The 17,784-nt window shown below is 46.5% G+C and overlaps 1 protein-coding gene across 1 annotated transcript in view; it reads right to left on the bottom strand.

The window, feature by feature from the left end:
- LOC118932595 (anthrax toxin receptor-like) overlaps positions 1-16,060 on the bottom strand; it is a 30,510-nt gene extending 14,450 nt beyond the window's left edge. Inside the window, exons 1-5 of the mRNA XM_057504838.1 lie at positions 14,365-16,060; positions 10,945-11,041; positions 9,543-10,395; positions 2,308-2,379; positions 1,070-1,141 (exon numbers count right to left, since the gene is read on the bottom strand). Of these exons, the coding sequence (XP_057360821.1) occupies positions 1,070-1,141; positions 2,308-2,379; positions 9,543-9,853 (455 nt within the window). The 5' untranslated portion in view covers positions 9,854-10,395; positions 10,945-11,041; positions 14,365-16,060. The remainder of the gene's footprint in view (positions 1-1,069; positions 1,142-2,307; positions 2,380-9,542; positions 10,396-10,944; positions 11,042-14,364) is intronic.
- Between the last annotated feature and the right edge of the window lie 1,724 nt (positions 16,061-17,784).

Here is a 17,784-nt window from a genome sequence, read left to right as displayed (position 1 = left end):
GCCCTGTCCTGGCCCTCTGTCCTGTGCCTTTGGCATTGGCTGGCCTGGTTCCCACCTTCCCAGTCCCCTATCTGGTGAGCAGGGTGGTGAGGGGACGCTGCTTTCTAGCCCCATAGGTGTGGCCTGGCCTTCTCTGTGCTCAGCTCTGTCTACGCCATGCAGAACTGGGGACTTCACCAGGGATATACCTTGACTGTCCATGGAGGGTATGGGGAGATCCCAGCTGTGATTCCATCACAGTGTGACTGGCAGCACAACCGCTGCCCGGGGGCCCTGGTGAGGGCACACCGTACTCCCACACTTAAGGCAGAGCCTGGAAAGGTCACCATGCTCACCCTGGCCTCTCCTGTCCACAGGCCCTGGGACCCTCCAGTGCAGGGTCCTCAGGCTCTGTCTGCTGCTCCTCCCACTCCAAGTAATTTTCCTCCATGAGAATCTTAACCTCCCTGCTACTCAGAAGCTCCATCCCTTCCCACCTCCTGCCTAGACCCTCCTGGGATGCAGGCCCACGGGGCCTTCCTCCAGCACCCTGCCCTAGCCTGGTGTTCAGGACCCACTCCTGGGCTCACCTGACCAGACTCACTGGGAACATGTTCCCCTCCTGAAGCACCCACACTTGGATGACACCCATCCCTTCCTCCCTGGTTCTGACTGTCCCCTCTTTCCCCAGCGGCCCAGGGCAGAAACTGACACACAACAGCAGGTGCCAGGCTATGTCCCTAAAGGCCCCCCACATCTGCCCCACCTGATTTGGGAATCTTCACAGTCAGCCTGCTCTAGGGAAAGGGTAGAGCACGGAGGGAAGGACCTGGGTCGGGTGGAGGGCTGGGCTCGGAGGGGAGGAGTCTGCCTACCAGCACCGGGTCCGGCCAGTGCCAGTGCAGAGGTGGTAGCAGGGCTCAGGGGGCCAGGGCTGAAGGTCAGGGTGGGCAGTGCGGGGAGGGTCCAGGGCAGCCGTGCCTGCACACCAGTGGGTTCCTCGGTGTGGGCTCAGGGGCCCCCTCTGCTCCCTGGCCCTCCCTGTGGCCTGATCGCTGGGTCTGCTTTAGGGGATCAATGAAACACTTACCTGTCCGAGGTCAGCTGCATATTGACATGGCCGTGCGTCGAGTAGGTAATGAATGACATACGCTGTTTGGGGCTTGGAAGGAAACATGGGCTTATGAGCAACTATACACACAGGCTGAAAGTAATGCTGATATGCAACAGGGAGGGGATGCCCACCAAGTTCCCTGTTCTCCGTTCTGTCTCTTTAAGTGTGGAGTCCATTTCCTGGACTCCAGGAGTTCTCATCACTTTAGTGAAGGATTATGAGGCCTGGAAGGCGGGCAGCCCTCTTGTCAGAGTGCGGCATAGCACCCTGTAGAGCCAAATCCCAAAAGTCGGCTTTCTCTCCCTGCCTCTCTCTCTCATACACACACACATGCACACAGGGCGGCTGCATGCACAAGGAGATAGACAGCTACATGCTCTTCCACGAGCGCCTCCCAAGCTGCCTCTCCTGTCCTGTCAAATTCTCTGTACTTTCACTTCTCCTCCTCCCTGGACGATCTTCCCCACCTCCCTCCCCTCATCTCAAATAAATTATCCTCCCTCATCAGCCATTCATATTCTCCTCTCCCTTTTCACCTTCTGGCCGCTCTCTTCTGATCACCTGGCCCTCATTATCCTTTAGTTACATTGTTCCCACAGGTCCCTATATGAGCTCCCCACTGGTCCTGGCTCTTGCCCATCATTATGAGACTTCTCTGCCTGGAGTACAGCTGGAGTCCTATCTTTCTGGAGTCCCACCAGCCCCCTCTGATCACGCATTGTCCAGAGCTCCCTATGGCCCGCAGCAGGAAATCCAAGCCCTGCTTCCTGGCATTACTGGCCTCTCTGCCTTGGCCACAAATGGACCTCTCACTTCATCTCCCAGCCTTCCCATGTTAACCATGTTCAGTCAAATAGACCCCTTACTGCTCAAATGACCTCCATGGTTCTTGTTAACCTGAATTTCTCATCCTTGAAGATCTAGATAAAATCTCCACATCCAGATGTTTAGTTACAGTGTTAAGAAGTTTGCCTATTTCCTAATCTATGAGGTCCTCCAGGGAAGACTGTGCCCCTGAAAACAAGGCCTGACTCCCAGAAAGGAGCCAAGCAAGGTTGCAGAGATCTTAGGAAACAAATGGGATCGGTCCTTTTCTCCTGCTTCAGAACACTGCCCTGAGCTTTGTGACCTGAGGCAGTCCCGTGTCCACTCATCTAAACAGCAATGTACTCAGAGAGGAAAACACCCTGCAACACAGAGCTGAAAAGCCATACTTATTAAATCTGTTCACCAAATCCTTCACAAAGCTCTGTGTGGACTCCCAGTTGTTGTTTACACTGTGTGACCTGAAAAAGAAGACGTGAGTCAGAGACAGAGGTGCATGTATCATGTGAGCATAGTTTCTGCCCTCCCTGCCTTCCTGCAGGCCCTTAGCAAGCTCCTCCCTGAGAGCCCCCAGCTCCTGAAATAGCTAGAGCCACCACAGCTCCTGACGTGAAATCAGTGAGTTACCCTCATGGTGACTTTATTCAATGTGAGTGGTAGCAATTGACCAATTAGACCTGTGTGGGAGGGGATGAGGGACTTCTCGGATGAGGGGCTTTTGGTGGCAAACATGGATGGTTGATCATGCTACATGGGAATGTTAGGAAATGAGGTGGGATGCTTTGGTCGGTAAAGCCTCCAGAAATTCGGATATGCTGGCTCTCCTGGTCCCCCATTTCCCCTTGGGAATCACCATTCCCAGCTCTCTGCTCCTCTGCCAGCACTTTAACACTGGGGTGGGTCATGGCTCTCGGCTCTTCCTCCCCATCATTCCTTCTGCCTCCACGGCTACATCTCAAACTGTCAGCAAATAGTGAGGAAACTAAGGACAGATGACCCGAACATCAAGATTACCCAGTGAGGAGGCAGAGCCAAGATGGTGGCATGAGTAGAGTAGCGGAAATCTCCTCCCAAAACCGTATATACTTATGAAAATTCAACAAATACAACTATCCCTAAAAGAGAGACCAGAAGATACAGGACAACAGCCAGGCTACATCTACACCTGCGAGAACCCAGTGCCTGGTGAAGGGGGTGAGATACAAGCCGCGGCCCGGCGGACCCGAGCGCCCCTCCCCCCAGCTCCCGGCAGGAGGAGAGGAGTAGGAGCAGGGAGGGAGAGGGAGCCCAGGACTGCTGAACACCCAGCCCCAGCCATCCGGGCCAGAGCGCAGACACAAAGTGCATGGGGTGCTGGGTATTAGGGAAACTGGACGGTAAGACCTGTGAGTGGGTCCCCGCAGCAGGGGCCCCCGGGACAAAGAAAAGTGAGTGCTTTTTGAAAGACTTAAAGGGACAGGGTCCCCACCGCTGGATGGAAACATCCCGGGACACTTAGCCCAGCAGCTGGGAATCCCGGGGAACCCCTAGGCAGCAGCGCAGCTCGGAGGCCCCTCATGGGGATAAACAGCCTCCCGCCCGTTTCCCCTCCAACGCTGCTCTGCCATAGTGGAGCAGCAGCCTGAGGCTGGCCACACGCACAGCAGCAGGGCAGCTTCTTTCACAGCGGCCGGGCAAGAATTAGAAACCCCGTCTGCACGCAGCTGCCCAGCACAAGCCGCTAGAGGCCGCTGTTCTCCCAGGAGAGGAAGGCCACAAACCAGCAAGAAGGGACATTCTCCCAGCTGACACACGCACCAGCTTCCCACAACTACCTCTATTGCCATGAAAAGACAGAAGAATTTGATACAGACCAGATTAAGCCAGACATCCTCCCCTGAGAAGGAATCTGGGGAGATAGACCTAACCACTTTCCCTGAAAAAGAATTCAAAATAAAGGTCATAACCATGCAGATGGAGCTGCAGAGAAATATGCAAGAGCTAAGGGATGACGTCCGGAAGGAGCTTACAGAAATGAAACAATCTCTGGAAGGATTTATAAGCAGAATGGATAAGATGCAAGAGCCAGTCTTAAGCAGCGAAAGCAGTCTTAAGAGGAAAGTATATAGCAATCCAGGCATATTTAAAGAAGGAAGAACAATTCCAAGTGAATACTCTAACATCACAATTATCGAAATTGGAAAAAGAAGAACAAATGAGGCCTAAAATCAGCAGAAGGAGGGACATAATAAAGATCAGAGAAGAAAAAATAAAATTGAGAAGAATAAAACAATAGAAAAAATCAATGAAACCAAGAGCTGCTTCTTTGAGAAAATAAACAAAATAGATAAGCCTCTAGCCAGACTTATTAAGAGAAAAAGAGAGTCAACACACATCAACAGAATCAGAAAGGAGAAAGGAAACATCACAACGGATCCCACAGAAATACAAAGAATTATTAGAGACTACTATGAAAACCTATATGCTAACAAGCTGGAAAACCTAGAAGAAATGGACAACTTCTTAGAAAATACAACCTTCCAAGACTGACCAAGGAAGAAACACAAAATCTAAACAAAAAAATTACCAGCAAAGAAATTGAAGAGGTAATTAAAAAACTACCCCATAACAAAACCCCCAGACCAGATGGATTTACATCAGAATTTTATCAGACATACATAGAAGACATAATACCCATTCTCCTTAAAGTTTTCCAAAAAATAGAAGAGGAGGGAATATTCCCAAACTCATTCTATGAGGCCAACATTACCCTAATACCAAAACCAGGCAAAGACCTCACCAAAAAAGAAAATTACAGACCAATATCCCTGATGAACGTAGATGCAAAAACACTCAACAAAATATTAGCAAACCGAATTCAAAAATACATCAAAAGGATCATACACCATGACCAAGTGGGATTCATCCCAGGGATGCAAGGATGGTACAACATTCAAAAATCCATCAACATCATCCACCACATAAACAAAAAGAAGGATAAAAACCACATGATCATCTCTATAGATGTTGAAAAAGCATTCAACAAAATTCAACATCCATTCATGATAAAAACTCTCAGCAAAATGGGTATAGAGGGCAAGTACTTCAACAAAATAAAGGCCATATATGATAACCCCACAGCCAACATCATACTGAACAGCGAGAAGCTGAAAGCTTTTCACCTAGGATCGGGAACAAGACAGGGATGCCCACTCTCCCCACTGTTATTCAACATAGTACTGGAGGTCCTAGCCATGGCAATTAGACAAAACAAAGAAATACAAGGAATCCAAATTGGTAAAGAAGAAGTTAAACTGTCACTATTTGCAGATGGCATGATACTGTACATAAAAAACCCTAAAGACTCCACTCCAAAATGACTAGAACTGATATCAGAATACAGCAAAGTTGCAGGATACAAAATTAACACACAGAAATTTGTGGCTTTCCGATACACTAACAATGAACTAATAGAAAGAGAAATCAGGAAAACAATTCCATTCACAACTGCATCAAAAAGAATAAAATACCTAGGAATAAACCTAACCAAGGAAGTGAAAGACCTATACCCTGAAAACTATAAGACACTCTTAAGAGAAATTAAAGAGGACACTAATAAATGGAAACTCATCCCATGCTCTAGGCTAGGAAGAATCAATATCATCAAAATGACCATCCTGCCCAAAGCAATATACAGATTTGATGCAATCTCTATCAAATTACCAACAACATTCTTCAACGAACTGGAACAAATAGTTCAAAAATTCATATGGAAACACCAAAGACCCCGAATAGCCAAAGCAATCCTGAGAAGGAAGAATAAAGTGGGGGGGGATCTCGCTCCCCAACTTCAAGCTCTACTACAAAGCCACAGTAATCAAGACAGTTTGGTACTGGCACAAGAACAGAGTCACAGACCAGTGGAACAGAATAGAGACCCCAGATATTAACGCAAACATATATGGTCAATTAATATATGATAAAGGAGCCATGGACATACAATGGGGAAATGACAGTCTCTTCAACAGATGGTGCTGGCAAAACTGGACAGCTACATGTAAGAGAATGAAACTGGATTACTGTCTAACCCCATACACAAAAGTAAATTCGAAATGGATCAAAAACCTGAATGTAAGTCATGAAACCATAAAACTCCTAGAAAAAAACATTGGCAAAAATCTTTTGGACATGTGGGGGGGGGCACAGAGAGGGCTGTGCAACACAGAGAAGATAAGTAGTGATTTTACAGCATCTTACTACGCTGATGGACAGTGACTGTGAAAGGGTGAGCCTAGGAAACATAATGTTCCTCAGGTAATTGTAGATTAAAGATACCAAAAAAAAAAAAAAATCTCTTGGACATAAACATGAGCGACATCTTCATGAACATATCTCCCCGGGCAAGGGAAACAAAAGCAAAAATGAACAAGTGGGAATATATCAAGCTAAAAAGCTTCTGCACAGCAAAGGACACCATCAAAGAACAAAAAGGTATCCTACAGTGTGGGAGAATATATTCATAAATGACAGATCCGATAAAGGGTTGACATCCAAAATATATAAAGAACTCACACACCTCAACAAACAAAAAGCAAATAATCCAATTAAAAAATGGGCAGAGGAGCTGAATAGACAGTTCTCTAAAGAAGAAATTCAGATGGCCAACAGACACATGAAAAGATGCTCCACATCGCTTGTCATCAGAGAAATGCAAATTAAAACCACAATGGGATATCACCTCACACCAGTAAGGATCGCCATCATCAAAAAGACAAACAATAACAAATGTTGTCGAGGTTGTGGAGAAAGGGGAACCCTCCTACACTGCTGGTGGGAATGTAAATTAGTTCAACCATTGTGGAAAGCAGTATGGAGGTTCCTCAAAATGCTTAAAATAGAAATACCATTTTACCCAGGAATTCCACTTCTAGGAATTTACCCTAAGAATGCAGCAGCCCTGTTTGAAAAAGACAGATGCACCCCTATGTTTATCACAGCACTATTTACAATAGCCAAGAAATGGAAGCAACCTAAATGTCCATCAGTAGATGAATGGATAAAGAAGATATGGTACATATACACAATGGAATATTATTCAGCCATAAGAAGAAAGCAAATCCTACCATTTGCAACAACATGAATGGAGCTAGAGGGTATTATGCTCAGTGAAATATGCCAGGCAGAGAAAGACAAGTATCAAATTATTTCACTCATATGTGGAGCATAAGAATAAAGAAAAACTGAAGGAACAAAACAGCAGCAGAATCACAGGACCCAAGAATGGACTAACCGTTACCAAAGGGAAAGGGACTGGGGAGGATGGGTGGGAAGGGAGTGATAAGGGTGGGATAAAAGAAAGGGGGTATTATGATTAGCATGTATAATTAGCATGTAGGGGGGGCGCATGGGCAGGGCTGTGCAACACAGTAAAGACAAGTAGTGATTCTATAGCATCTTACTATGCTGATGGACAGTGACTGTAATGGGGTGTAGGGGGGGACTTGATGAAGGGGGGAGCCTAGTAAACATAATGTTCTGCATGTAACTGTAGATCAATGATAACAAATTTTTTTTGAAAAATAGAAAAAAAAAAGATTACCCAGTTAGTACATATCTATCAGGCACTTTACATACATTATTTCTGATTCCAGAACAACCCTATGATAGTACAATTATTGCCACTTTTCAGATGAGAAAACAGGATTCCACAGGTCATAGAATGTGACACAATTTCAATAGCTAGTATGGATGTGAACCCAGACCTGGCTGCAAACCCCACATTCTATCTATTGCACATGGCAGATCAGGGTGACACTGAGCCAGACAACTGCTAGGTAGGTTGACTTTGTCAACCTGATGAAATAGAGATTTTCTCTCAGACCCACACTGAAGTGCAAGACAACTCCATTCCTATCTAGTGATGGTTACACTTTCCATTTTCCTCCCCATTACTTCTCTCCTCTGTTATTCCATTGAATGAAAAGGACACTCCAAAGACAATTCATAGGAAACAAGAGTCTTCAACCCACCTATCTACTCTGGGATAGTTGTCAATTTATGATAATTTTGAAGGAAACCCTTGATTCCATTACACAAGAATGTGAGAGATCGTAGGCAACCACAGGGACCTACAAGGAAGGTCCCCAGCAAGGAGGCAGTAGGGAACAGAGCAGACACGTGGGCTTCTGGCACTCAGGGCTCCAGTCATTATTTAGTGCCCCACCCTTAAATGAGAATGGAGAGATGGGCATCAATAGATAGCTCCACAATTAAACCTTGAGGCCAAAACATTCTAGTGATATAACTGTTCTGGGAGAATTGAAGCACAGAGCAGAATCATATAAGGGAGCTGAGATATAACAAAGCTAAATTCTCTTCTTCCACAGTAAGAAGTTCACAGAGAATATGTAACCTCAAGCAGTAAGAAACACCATAAAGTATAAACATGTTTTAGCGTATAAACACGTTATTAGATACATGGTCACAATGTCAAAAAAATAAAATCTGGAATACTTACAAATTGCTGTCTCTGAAGAGTAGGATCAGAAGTGGGGTAGTATGGGGCAAGAGCCTCAATGTTTGTGTGTGTCTGTGTGTATTTGTAATAGCGTTCTATCTGAAATTTATGTTCAAGCATTTCCTTGAAAAATTTAAAAATGAAATTACAGACAAACTAGTGGCATGAAGTGTGAAAATGGCAGACTTGGAAGCGCTAAGCCGTAGTTTCCACAAAGAAACACTGAACAAACAGAGGCTTAAATTGGAAACAGTATACTTCCATGGAAAACAATCTACAAAGGTAAGCAGAAACCGAGGGTAAAAGAAATAATGGAAATATAAGACAACCAGAAAGTGAACTATAAGATGATACAGCAAGTCCTTACATATCAAGAATCACTCTAAATGTGAACAGATTGACTTCACCATTCAGAAGGCACTGAGTGGTTGGGTACATAATAAAACCCAAATACATGCTGCTTACAAAAGACTCATTCAGCTCTAAAGATATATGTAGATTAAAAGTGAAGTGATAGAAGAAATTCCACGCAAGTGAAAATCAGAAGAAATCAGCCATAGTTATATCAGATAAAATAGCCTTTAAGCCAAAAATGGTAACAAGAGCCAGAAAAACAGGATTCTGGGAAAATGGTGGAGTAGAGAGAGCCTGAAGTCACCTTCTCCCACCAGATCTACCCTTACACACAGAGTATTTCACCCTGAAGAAGAGTGGAGACTGAAGTGAACAACACCTTCTCTACAAAGAGGGAAAGAAAGAGCACACATACACGAAAAACCCAAAGCAGCAGGAGAGACAGAGGCCCAGGAACCACAGGAACCCCAATTCCAGCAATTTCCCCACCAGTTGATTAAGGGGCATGCAGGTCACAGAACTGGGCCATGTGTTTGGAGGGACTGAGTCATCTAGAAGCTAGATGGTGGCCTTCGATCTTTTTCAAGAGAAAAGTCCCAGGGAACAAATGCCTGGGGCATTCTTTCTGCCCCAGGAACAGGGAGGCCACAGAGAGTCTGTTCCTTGAATGTGACCAGACAGTCCCTGCTTCCCTCTCTCAGAGCCTGGGGCCCCATACTGACCCCAGGGACAGCACTGTTCTATGGCACTGACTAGAGCAGGTGGGCCACTCACGAGTCTAGGATGAAGTACACGTCGTAAGTGCTCCAGCAGGAGTCCCCATCTGCTGGGCTCTCCTGGAGCCTGGAGCTGGGGTGGTGACCTTGGTCCTGGGTGGGGTAGCGGTGGAGGGTGCTCCTGGTGGTCAGGAGCAGAGACGGCAGCAGCAGCAGCAGGAAGACGAGCATGGGGCCCAGCATCCTGGGGCCGCTGTTCTTGCCTCGGCCCAGTACCTGGGGGCCCAGATGGGCCCCGTAAGCTGCAGGCCACCTCAAGCCAACACCTCCTCTGCTTCCTCCTGTGCTCAGGGTCCTCGGCGCTCCCATCCTCAGCTCTACTCACGCTTTAATCGATATATCTTGCACCTGCAAGCAGCCACCTGATACCTGCCCTGTGGGTCCAAGTAGCAAGTGGTTGGCTGTGGGGTGATGGCCCCACTATTTATGCACCTTCACCCCGTCCTGCTGAGGTATGTCCATTATGATGGACAATAGGTTGCCATGGCAACCTTGTGAACTGCAGCTTTGCCCAGTGTTCTCCCTGTGGGCAACCCAGGCAGGAGTTTGAAGGGGTGGTCAGATGAGGCCGCCGTTTGTCCCTTATCCCAAACCCTCCCACGGAGTCTTTACAATTTCAAGGAAACCCAGCCCTTTGGTAAACTGAAAGAGGGCAGCTGAGGGGGCCTATACATGGACATCACTGAGTGTGGGGAGGTGGAGACAAGAATACTGTAAGGTTTATTTGTGGGGACACTGAAGTCACCCATGGGATAGAAGGATCTAGAAGAAGGTTGTGAAAGCAGGCCAGTGTCCTTTGTGAATGAGGGACATTCTAGTTATCTGCTGCTGTGTATTGAACCTTCTCAGACCTAGGGACATAAAACAGAAAATTTTCATATGCTCATAGGTTCTGTGGATTAGAAATTCAGAGATGTCTGAGTGGCCATGGTTGACTTTCCGCCATGGAAAACCCACTTTCTCTTTCATGTAAATTTTGGAATCATATCATAAATTCTCGACTCACCTAAACCTCTCTTAGTATTTTAGCAAAATAAAAAATATGTAGATACATTTGGAGGGGTTTGAATCTGCTCTTTGGACTACTCCTACGAGTGAACATCAGGCACCCGGCCAACTTCCCTCCTTAGGGGCAAACCCAGCCATGGGTTTCTGATCTGAAATGCCAAGGTGCCCCCTAATGGGTGCAGGCAGGGGCACACAGAGGGGGACACAGCTCTGAGGGCACAACCTGCCCCAAACCCAGCGTGAGCTGCAGTGAAGGCTACTCCCAGGTGCGTGGTGGTGCTGGGGACAGATTAATTCCTGGGTGTCACTGGCAGGTGTCCAGGCTTGGCTCACTGTGGGGATGCAGCCTGTTGTGGGAGGATTATCACTGGAGGAAAGGACAGCCTACTTACCTGGGAATTTCTTGTTACCAAATCTGAATTGACAAATAACTTCCTCCGTGTAGTCCATACTGAAAGCTTTTTCCAATAACCTTCAATTTCTTGTTAACTGCAAGAGTAACATCAATATGTCTGTGTGAGGAAGGGCTGAGGTATTTTCCTAAGATCACAACTATGGCAGACTGCCCCCAAAACAGAATTCCCATGAACTCTGGGGAGTTTCCAGCTGCCTTGTGTTCCTGCTGTCCTGCAGGCCCTGCTCTTGACCACTCGTCCTCCTGTAGGAACTACAGCTCCCAGGGGTCTGGTTCACTCTGGGAATTGTAGGTAAGTGGGGGCAGGATGATGGTTTCAGGGTTTTGAGCAGAAGAGATGTTGAGTTAAAGGGCTGTGCTCTGCCCAGACAGCTGCTCCTTTTACATTCTATCTGCCCTCACCGTGTTCCTCCAACAGCAAAAACCCCAAGGAGAAAGTGAACCCAAGAGTGAGCACAGCCAGCGTGCAGGGAGCTGCACTTCCCCCGCTGCACTCCCGCTGCCCACCAGCTCTGAGAACGCAGAGGGACCTGCAGCCCCAGGACGGAGACAGATCCTTTCTGGAAGGGAGGGCACTCTTTCTGGGAGAAAAGTTATATACCAGGCTGCCTGGGATCCATGGACAGGGGACTGAAGGCGGGCAGCTCCCTGGGAAGGCCAGGTGGAGCTGGGCGGTGAGGAAGGGTGGCTGACTGCCAGAACTGGCAGGAGCACAGCAGGAGGTGCCTGCCCTGGGGCAGCCAGGGAGGGGCTGGGACACCACGTGCTGCCAGGTGCAGGCTCATGGAGAGAATACCCACACAGCTCACCCACTGTTCACCTGTGTGTCCCCTGCCTGCAGCAATTCTACTGCTGGTACTGATCCCAGGAGAACCCTGCCCCACAGAGAGGTATGCTTGGGAAGACCCCACAGGGCGGTGTGTAGTAGCATCTCCTTCAGAACAATCTTACTGTTGGAGGGAGACTAATGACATTAATTTGGTCCTTCAACATAACGGACTGCTGTGCACATGGCTGCAAATTACAGGACTTAACAAACCAACGACAAATGGAGGAGAAAAATCAAATTAGAAATAATTGGGAACAGACAAGGGAAACTAAAGAAAGCTCTGAAAGTAAGTAGTGGGCAGGAAGAGTCAAGAAAACTACACAGACACAGAAGCTCAAACACACTGCAGCCAGCAGCCTCCACACTTCAATGGCTGTTGAGCGCACTGCTCAGGTTTTCACAACTATGATGTGTCTGGAGGTGACATTAAGCCATTTAAAGCAGATTAAACATCTTACACAGGTTTAAAAAGGACATGAAAGCACATAATTAACCTTGGAAGGATTCCTGTCCAAAGTGATTTGTGGCCACAAATCATTTTACATGTTCAAAAGTTAACTCACTGCAAAATTCAGATAAAAAGTTTCTCCAGATTTCATGAGCCAAGGAACCTCTGAAATTTCAGCAGCAATTTTTTAAACAAACTGTGCCATGTTTTAGGGTGACGGCCTAAGACAGCATCGTTTCCCTAAGAGGTAAAAACAAGATCAAGTCTCAGCCCTCATCGCTGTTAAGTGTTTTTCATCTACCAGACAGACGCAAACTTGTGCCAGTAGATCTCTTCCCGTCTGAACTTCCTAAATTCTGAAGGGAGTAAAAAGTGACAAATGCCTGTTCTTCACTGCAGATCTAACAACCCCCAAATGACGATTTTACATAATAAAAGATGTTTACTGAGGCTTACAGATTCCATGGTCACCTGCTTCAAAGGCAGCTGGCAAATAATGGATCCAAATTAAGGCCAATAAACAATTTCCCTAAGGAGAATGCTAGCGCTCCTGGGCCATTGGTACTTTCCGACACACCCAGAAAATAGCAGATGAAAAAAGACTAAATCTGATGGCAGCGGAACAAGAAAACAGACTGTGCCAACCTTGACTCACTCTACCACCACTGAAACAGCTTCCATGGGCCCTGCCTAGAGAAACACGGGTGCATTGTGGCAGTAATCACCTGCTGTCCAGCCCAAGGGGGGTCGGCACTCCCCAATTAAAGGCATTCACCTTATGAAAAACAGAAACTACAAAATCTCATCTGTAAGGGCCTTAAACCCTATGACATTACAGACAATTTTAACTCTACAAGTTGTCTTACGGAGTTGAACACCCGAAAGTGAGTGAGAAGCAGTCTTCAGTCAGTAGACCCAGCTCCTCTTTCTGCCTCTGCCTCTGCCTCTGCCTCTGAATGAATCAAGTGTGACCTGGAGAAAGTTCTCTCATCTCTTTATTTATCCCCTTTTCCCCACCAGGTACAAGATGAGGTCAAACCCACCAATTTCTTTTTTCTTTTCCTTAAGAAATAGGGTTGGCTATACCTGGGCAGCAGGCAACCTCAGCCAGGAGAGGCGCCTTGAAAGGTTGGAGAAAGTTTAAGATTAAAAGGTTACACACTTAGAAAGCGCCTGTGACCTAAGAGACAGGAGTGCCCTGAAAGGTTGGGGGTTCCTCCTCTTAAGGATTTTTCAGGAATGTGATCACGGGCTGAGGGTGCAGACTTGTTAAGTGGTCCCTGAATATTTAAAATTAACTCAATACAAGAAATTTACTGCTCTAATTTCTCCCTGAGATAACTGGCAACTCGGTCTGAGAGCCTATCAAGCAAGACCACCTGCCCAGCCCCCAAGGTGGGCTGAGTTATTTGTCTGCTAAAAAGTTAAGAATCTTACTTCTTAACTTCCTGCCTTTTACTATGTTGTTTATTGCTGGGACTGCATGCTAAATTCCTCCCATTTACCATCTAGCGTATCACCAGGCACAGTGTGGCTGAACAGTAAGTGTATTTGTGTGTGTGTGTGTGTGTGTGTGAGAGAGAGAGAGAGAGACACACACACACACACACAATTGTTAAATGAATGAGATGAATACATTTCCAAAGTCTAATGAGCCATGCTCCACCCCAAAACTTCCGGATCAAAAAGCCAGTGTTGGGGCGGCTACTTACTAAAAGCTGCTGCCGCTGTGAGGCGGCGAGGTCTGCGTGGGAACAGGCAGCCGGGAGGCCCCCTGCGGGGGGGTTGGGCGGAGTCTGAGACCGGAGGCGGTCGCAGCGCGGAACCAGGCGCTGATGGCATCAGCCGGGAGCAAGGAGGCGTCGGTTGCGGGCCGACACCGCTCTCTTACGAGGCTGCCCGCCCACCACCCGCTCCCGCCGCCCACCGACATGGCCCCCGCCTGCCGCCGCCCGGACCGAGGCCGCCGCTCCCCGCTGCCCGCGTCACCTGCGGCCTCTGCGCGCCCGCGCCTCCTCTCACCTCCGCCCCGCGCTGCCCCCCTGCGGGCGGCGGAGCAGGGCCCCGGCCCACAGACCCCCTCGTTGCGGAGCCGCCCCCACGGACGCGCCTGCGGCTACCTGCCAGGAGCTGCTGCTGCGAGGACAGGCCGTCGTCGGAGAGAGGGCACCAGGTCCTGGTGAGGGGCGCCCTGGAGGCTGCAGACAGCTGATGGCGGAGGGCGGGGGCCAAGGGGTTGCTGGTGAGCGCTGGCGGCGTCGGTTGGTGGGGTGAGTAGCGTCGGTGAGACACCGCAAAGCCGTATCTGCTGCTTAGCCACACTGCCTCTGGCCCTGACAGCTGCCCCGTCCAGATGCCGTCACCTGCCCTGGTCTCACTCCTGCCCGGCCTCCCACGTGCCCCCGAAACTGCCCTCACTACTCTCCCTGTATTTTCCTCTATGTCAAATCAAAGGACTAAGTCTCAACTGATGTGATGTAGTAGGTGGGGGCAGGAGGCATGGTTCTAATTTATCTGCAACCAAAGTGAGATTTATCATAGATGTAATGAGTTGACTTATCAATGTGGCAAATTACATTAATCAAACTTTTCAATTTAAGACAGTCTTGCATTCCTGGGTGTCTGTGTATGTTGATAATATATTATATAATATATGTATATGTATTTAACTCATTGCTGGATTTTGTTAGCTAACATTCAATTTTGCAACTAATTTCATGACTGAGAAACATCAGTAATATTCGTTTCCTGTACTTTATCTAATATCGACTTTGCTAGTCTCATAAAGTGATTTGAGGAACGTTTCCTCCTTTTCTGTGTAAGACTGAAATGTTCTGTCCTTAAATCTTTGGTACAATTTGTCTATAAAGCACCTAGGTCTATGACTGACATTTTTTAACTATAGAGTTTATTTATTTACTGATAGAACAATTTTGATTTTCTACTCCTTTTGAGTTATGCTTGATAATTTCTCCTTGGCACTTACCCATTTCATCTAAGTTTTCAAGTTTATTAACATGCAACTATTGTCATATTTATAATCTCTGCTGCATTTATAGTAAGGGATCTGCTTTATTACTAATACATTTGTGCTTTCTTCCTTTTCTCCTTATTAACATTGCCAGTTTGATTTATTTTATGAGTATCTGAAAGAACAAGTTCTTTTCTATTATTATATGATTGTTATATAGTCTGTAAATTTCTGCCATCACCTTTATTGTTTTCTTTTTGAGTTTTATTCTATTTTTTTAACTTCTTAATTTGGATGGCTAGCTCATTCAGTTTAGCTTTTCTTCTTTTCTTTAGTATTTAATTACTGTAAATTTCCTCCAAAATATAGTTTGTACCCTTCCACAAGTTTTTATGTGTTACATTTGTTATTAAATAATTATCTCAATAGACACAGAAAAATTATTTAATATTAATACCCAGTCGTGATTTTCTTTTTAAATGTTGGCAAATTAGGAGTAAAAGGGATCTTCCTTAGCTTGATTTATTTTTTGAAAGTACCTAAAACATAGCAAACTGGAGTTAAAATGTGAAATGCTGGAATGCTCTTAAGACTAGGAACAAGGTGAGGATGCAATTAAAGTCTTTGCCAGGATAGTAAAAATTGGGGGGTTGGGGGATTGGAAAGGGAAAAACAAAAATGTCATTATTTGGGCATGATATGATTGTCTATATAGACATATAAAAAATGAATCAACAGGTACGTTATTTTTTTTAATTAAAGCATCATTGATATACAATCTTACAAAAGTTTCACATGAACATTGTGGTTTCAACATTCACCATATTATCAAGTCCTCTCCTCCAATTGCAGTCAGTCTGTCAGCATAGTAAGATGCCACAGAATCATTTCTTGTCTTCTCAGTGCTGTACCACCTTCCCCATGACCTACCTATATTGTGAGTGCTAATTATAGTGCCCCTTAATCCCCTTCTCCCTCCCTCCCCACCTACCCTCCTAAACCCTTTTCCTTTGGTAACTGCTAGACCCTTCTTAGAGTCTGTGAGTGTGCTGTTCTTTTGTTCCTTCAGTTTTGCTTCATTGTTATACTCCTCAGATGAGGGAAATCATTTGGTACTTGTCTTTTTCCATCTGGTTTATTTCACTGAGCATAATACCCTCTAGCTCCATCCATGTTGTTGAAATGGTAGGATTTGTTTTCTTTTTATGGCTGCATAATATTCCATTGTGTATATGTACCACATCTTCTTTATCCATTCATCTACTGATGGACACTTAGGTTGCTTCCATATCTTGGCTGTTGTAAATAGTGCTGCAATAAACATAATGTCTTTTTGAATCAGGGTTCTTGTTTTCTTAGGGTAAATTCCTAAGGGTGGAATTGTTGGGTCAAATGATATTTCTATTTTTAGTTTTTTCAGGAACTTCCAATTTGTTTTCCACAGTGACTGAACTAATTTACCTTCCAACCAGCAGTATAGGAGGGTTTCCCTTTCTCCGCATCCTCTCAGCATTTCTTGATTCTTGTCTGTTGGATGTTGGCCGTCCTAACTGGTGTGAGGTGATATCTCATCACCAGGTACACTATTAAAATCAATAGTAAATTTTAAACTATGTGCTAAATGCAAAATCTTATAATGTAATTTCTCCTCAACTCAATCTATATTTTAATATTCCAATAAAAATTCCAAAAATCACAGCTGTGTTCTTTCTTGCTGCTGCTGGTTCTTTACCTTCTTTCCCCGCCCCGTCCCAGCCTCCTCCTCCGTCTCCCATCCTTTGCCTCCCGCTCCTTCTCCTCTGCCTTCTTGTTCAATGAAACCTGACAATCTTACTCTAAACTTTACAAGGATAAGCAAAGGGTCAGAAATAGCCGTAGCACTCTTTAAGAACAAGGTACGGAGACCTACCTGCTAAATATAATAATTAAGCTATAATTTTCAAGGCTCTAATAACAAACGGTAGTATTGGCACAGAACACATCATTTAAAAAGATGTTTTTAAAGAACATAATTTTAAGTAAAAAGCCCAAATAAAAGCCAAATATGGGGGCTGCGGCCTGTAAGGGGCCGCCCTCTGCCCCTCCCGAGTGTGCGGCGCTCCGCGGCGCTGCAGGGTCTGCCCCCGGCCCCCCGGCCCAGTTCACGGGGCGGACCGGTCCGCGCCGGGGCCTGCCTGCCGCCCCTCCCCCCGAAAGCAAGATCCAGAGCTTCCGAGAAACGTTCGGCCCAAGAGGCCCGTGAAAGTGCCCGCGTTAGGCACGTCCTCCCAGGGTCGTCGCTAGCAGGTTGCGCAGGTTTGCCGCCAGAAAGCGGGTGGGGAGGACCGTTAGGCAGAGCGGCTTTACCCCGAAGGAGGGCTGGGAAGTAGGGGCGCAGCAGCAGAGAGCTGGTTGTTAAGCATTTACCAGCACACCACTGCCTTACTGCAACATTCCAGACCTTTCTCTGCTGACCTGTGTCTGCCTCGCCAGCTTCTTCTTCTTCCCTTAGCTTCCCTGTAGCCCTAGCCACACTGAGCTTGCAGTTTTACAAATACGCTATACTGTGTCCTGGCCTTGAGCTCTTCCA

This window comes from Manis pentadactyla, chromosome 7, assembly GCF_030020395.1.
Source record: "Manis pentadactyla isolate mManPen7 chromosome 7, mManPen7.hap1, whole genome shotgun sequence".
Taxonomy (NCBI): Eukaryota; Metazoa; Chordata; class Mammalia; order Pholidota; family Manidae; genus Manis; species Manis pentadactyla.
The sequence above is the reverse complement of the archived record's forward strand: the minus strand, read 5'-3'. Positions and strand labels throughout refer to the sequence as shown.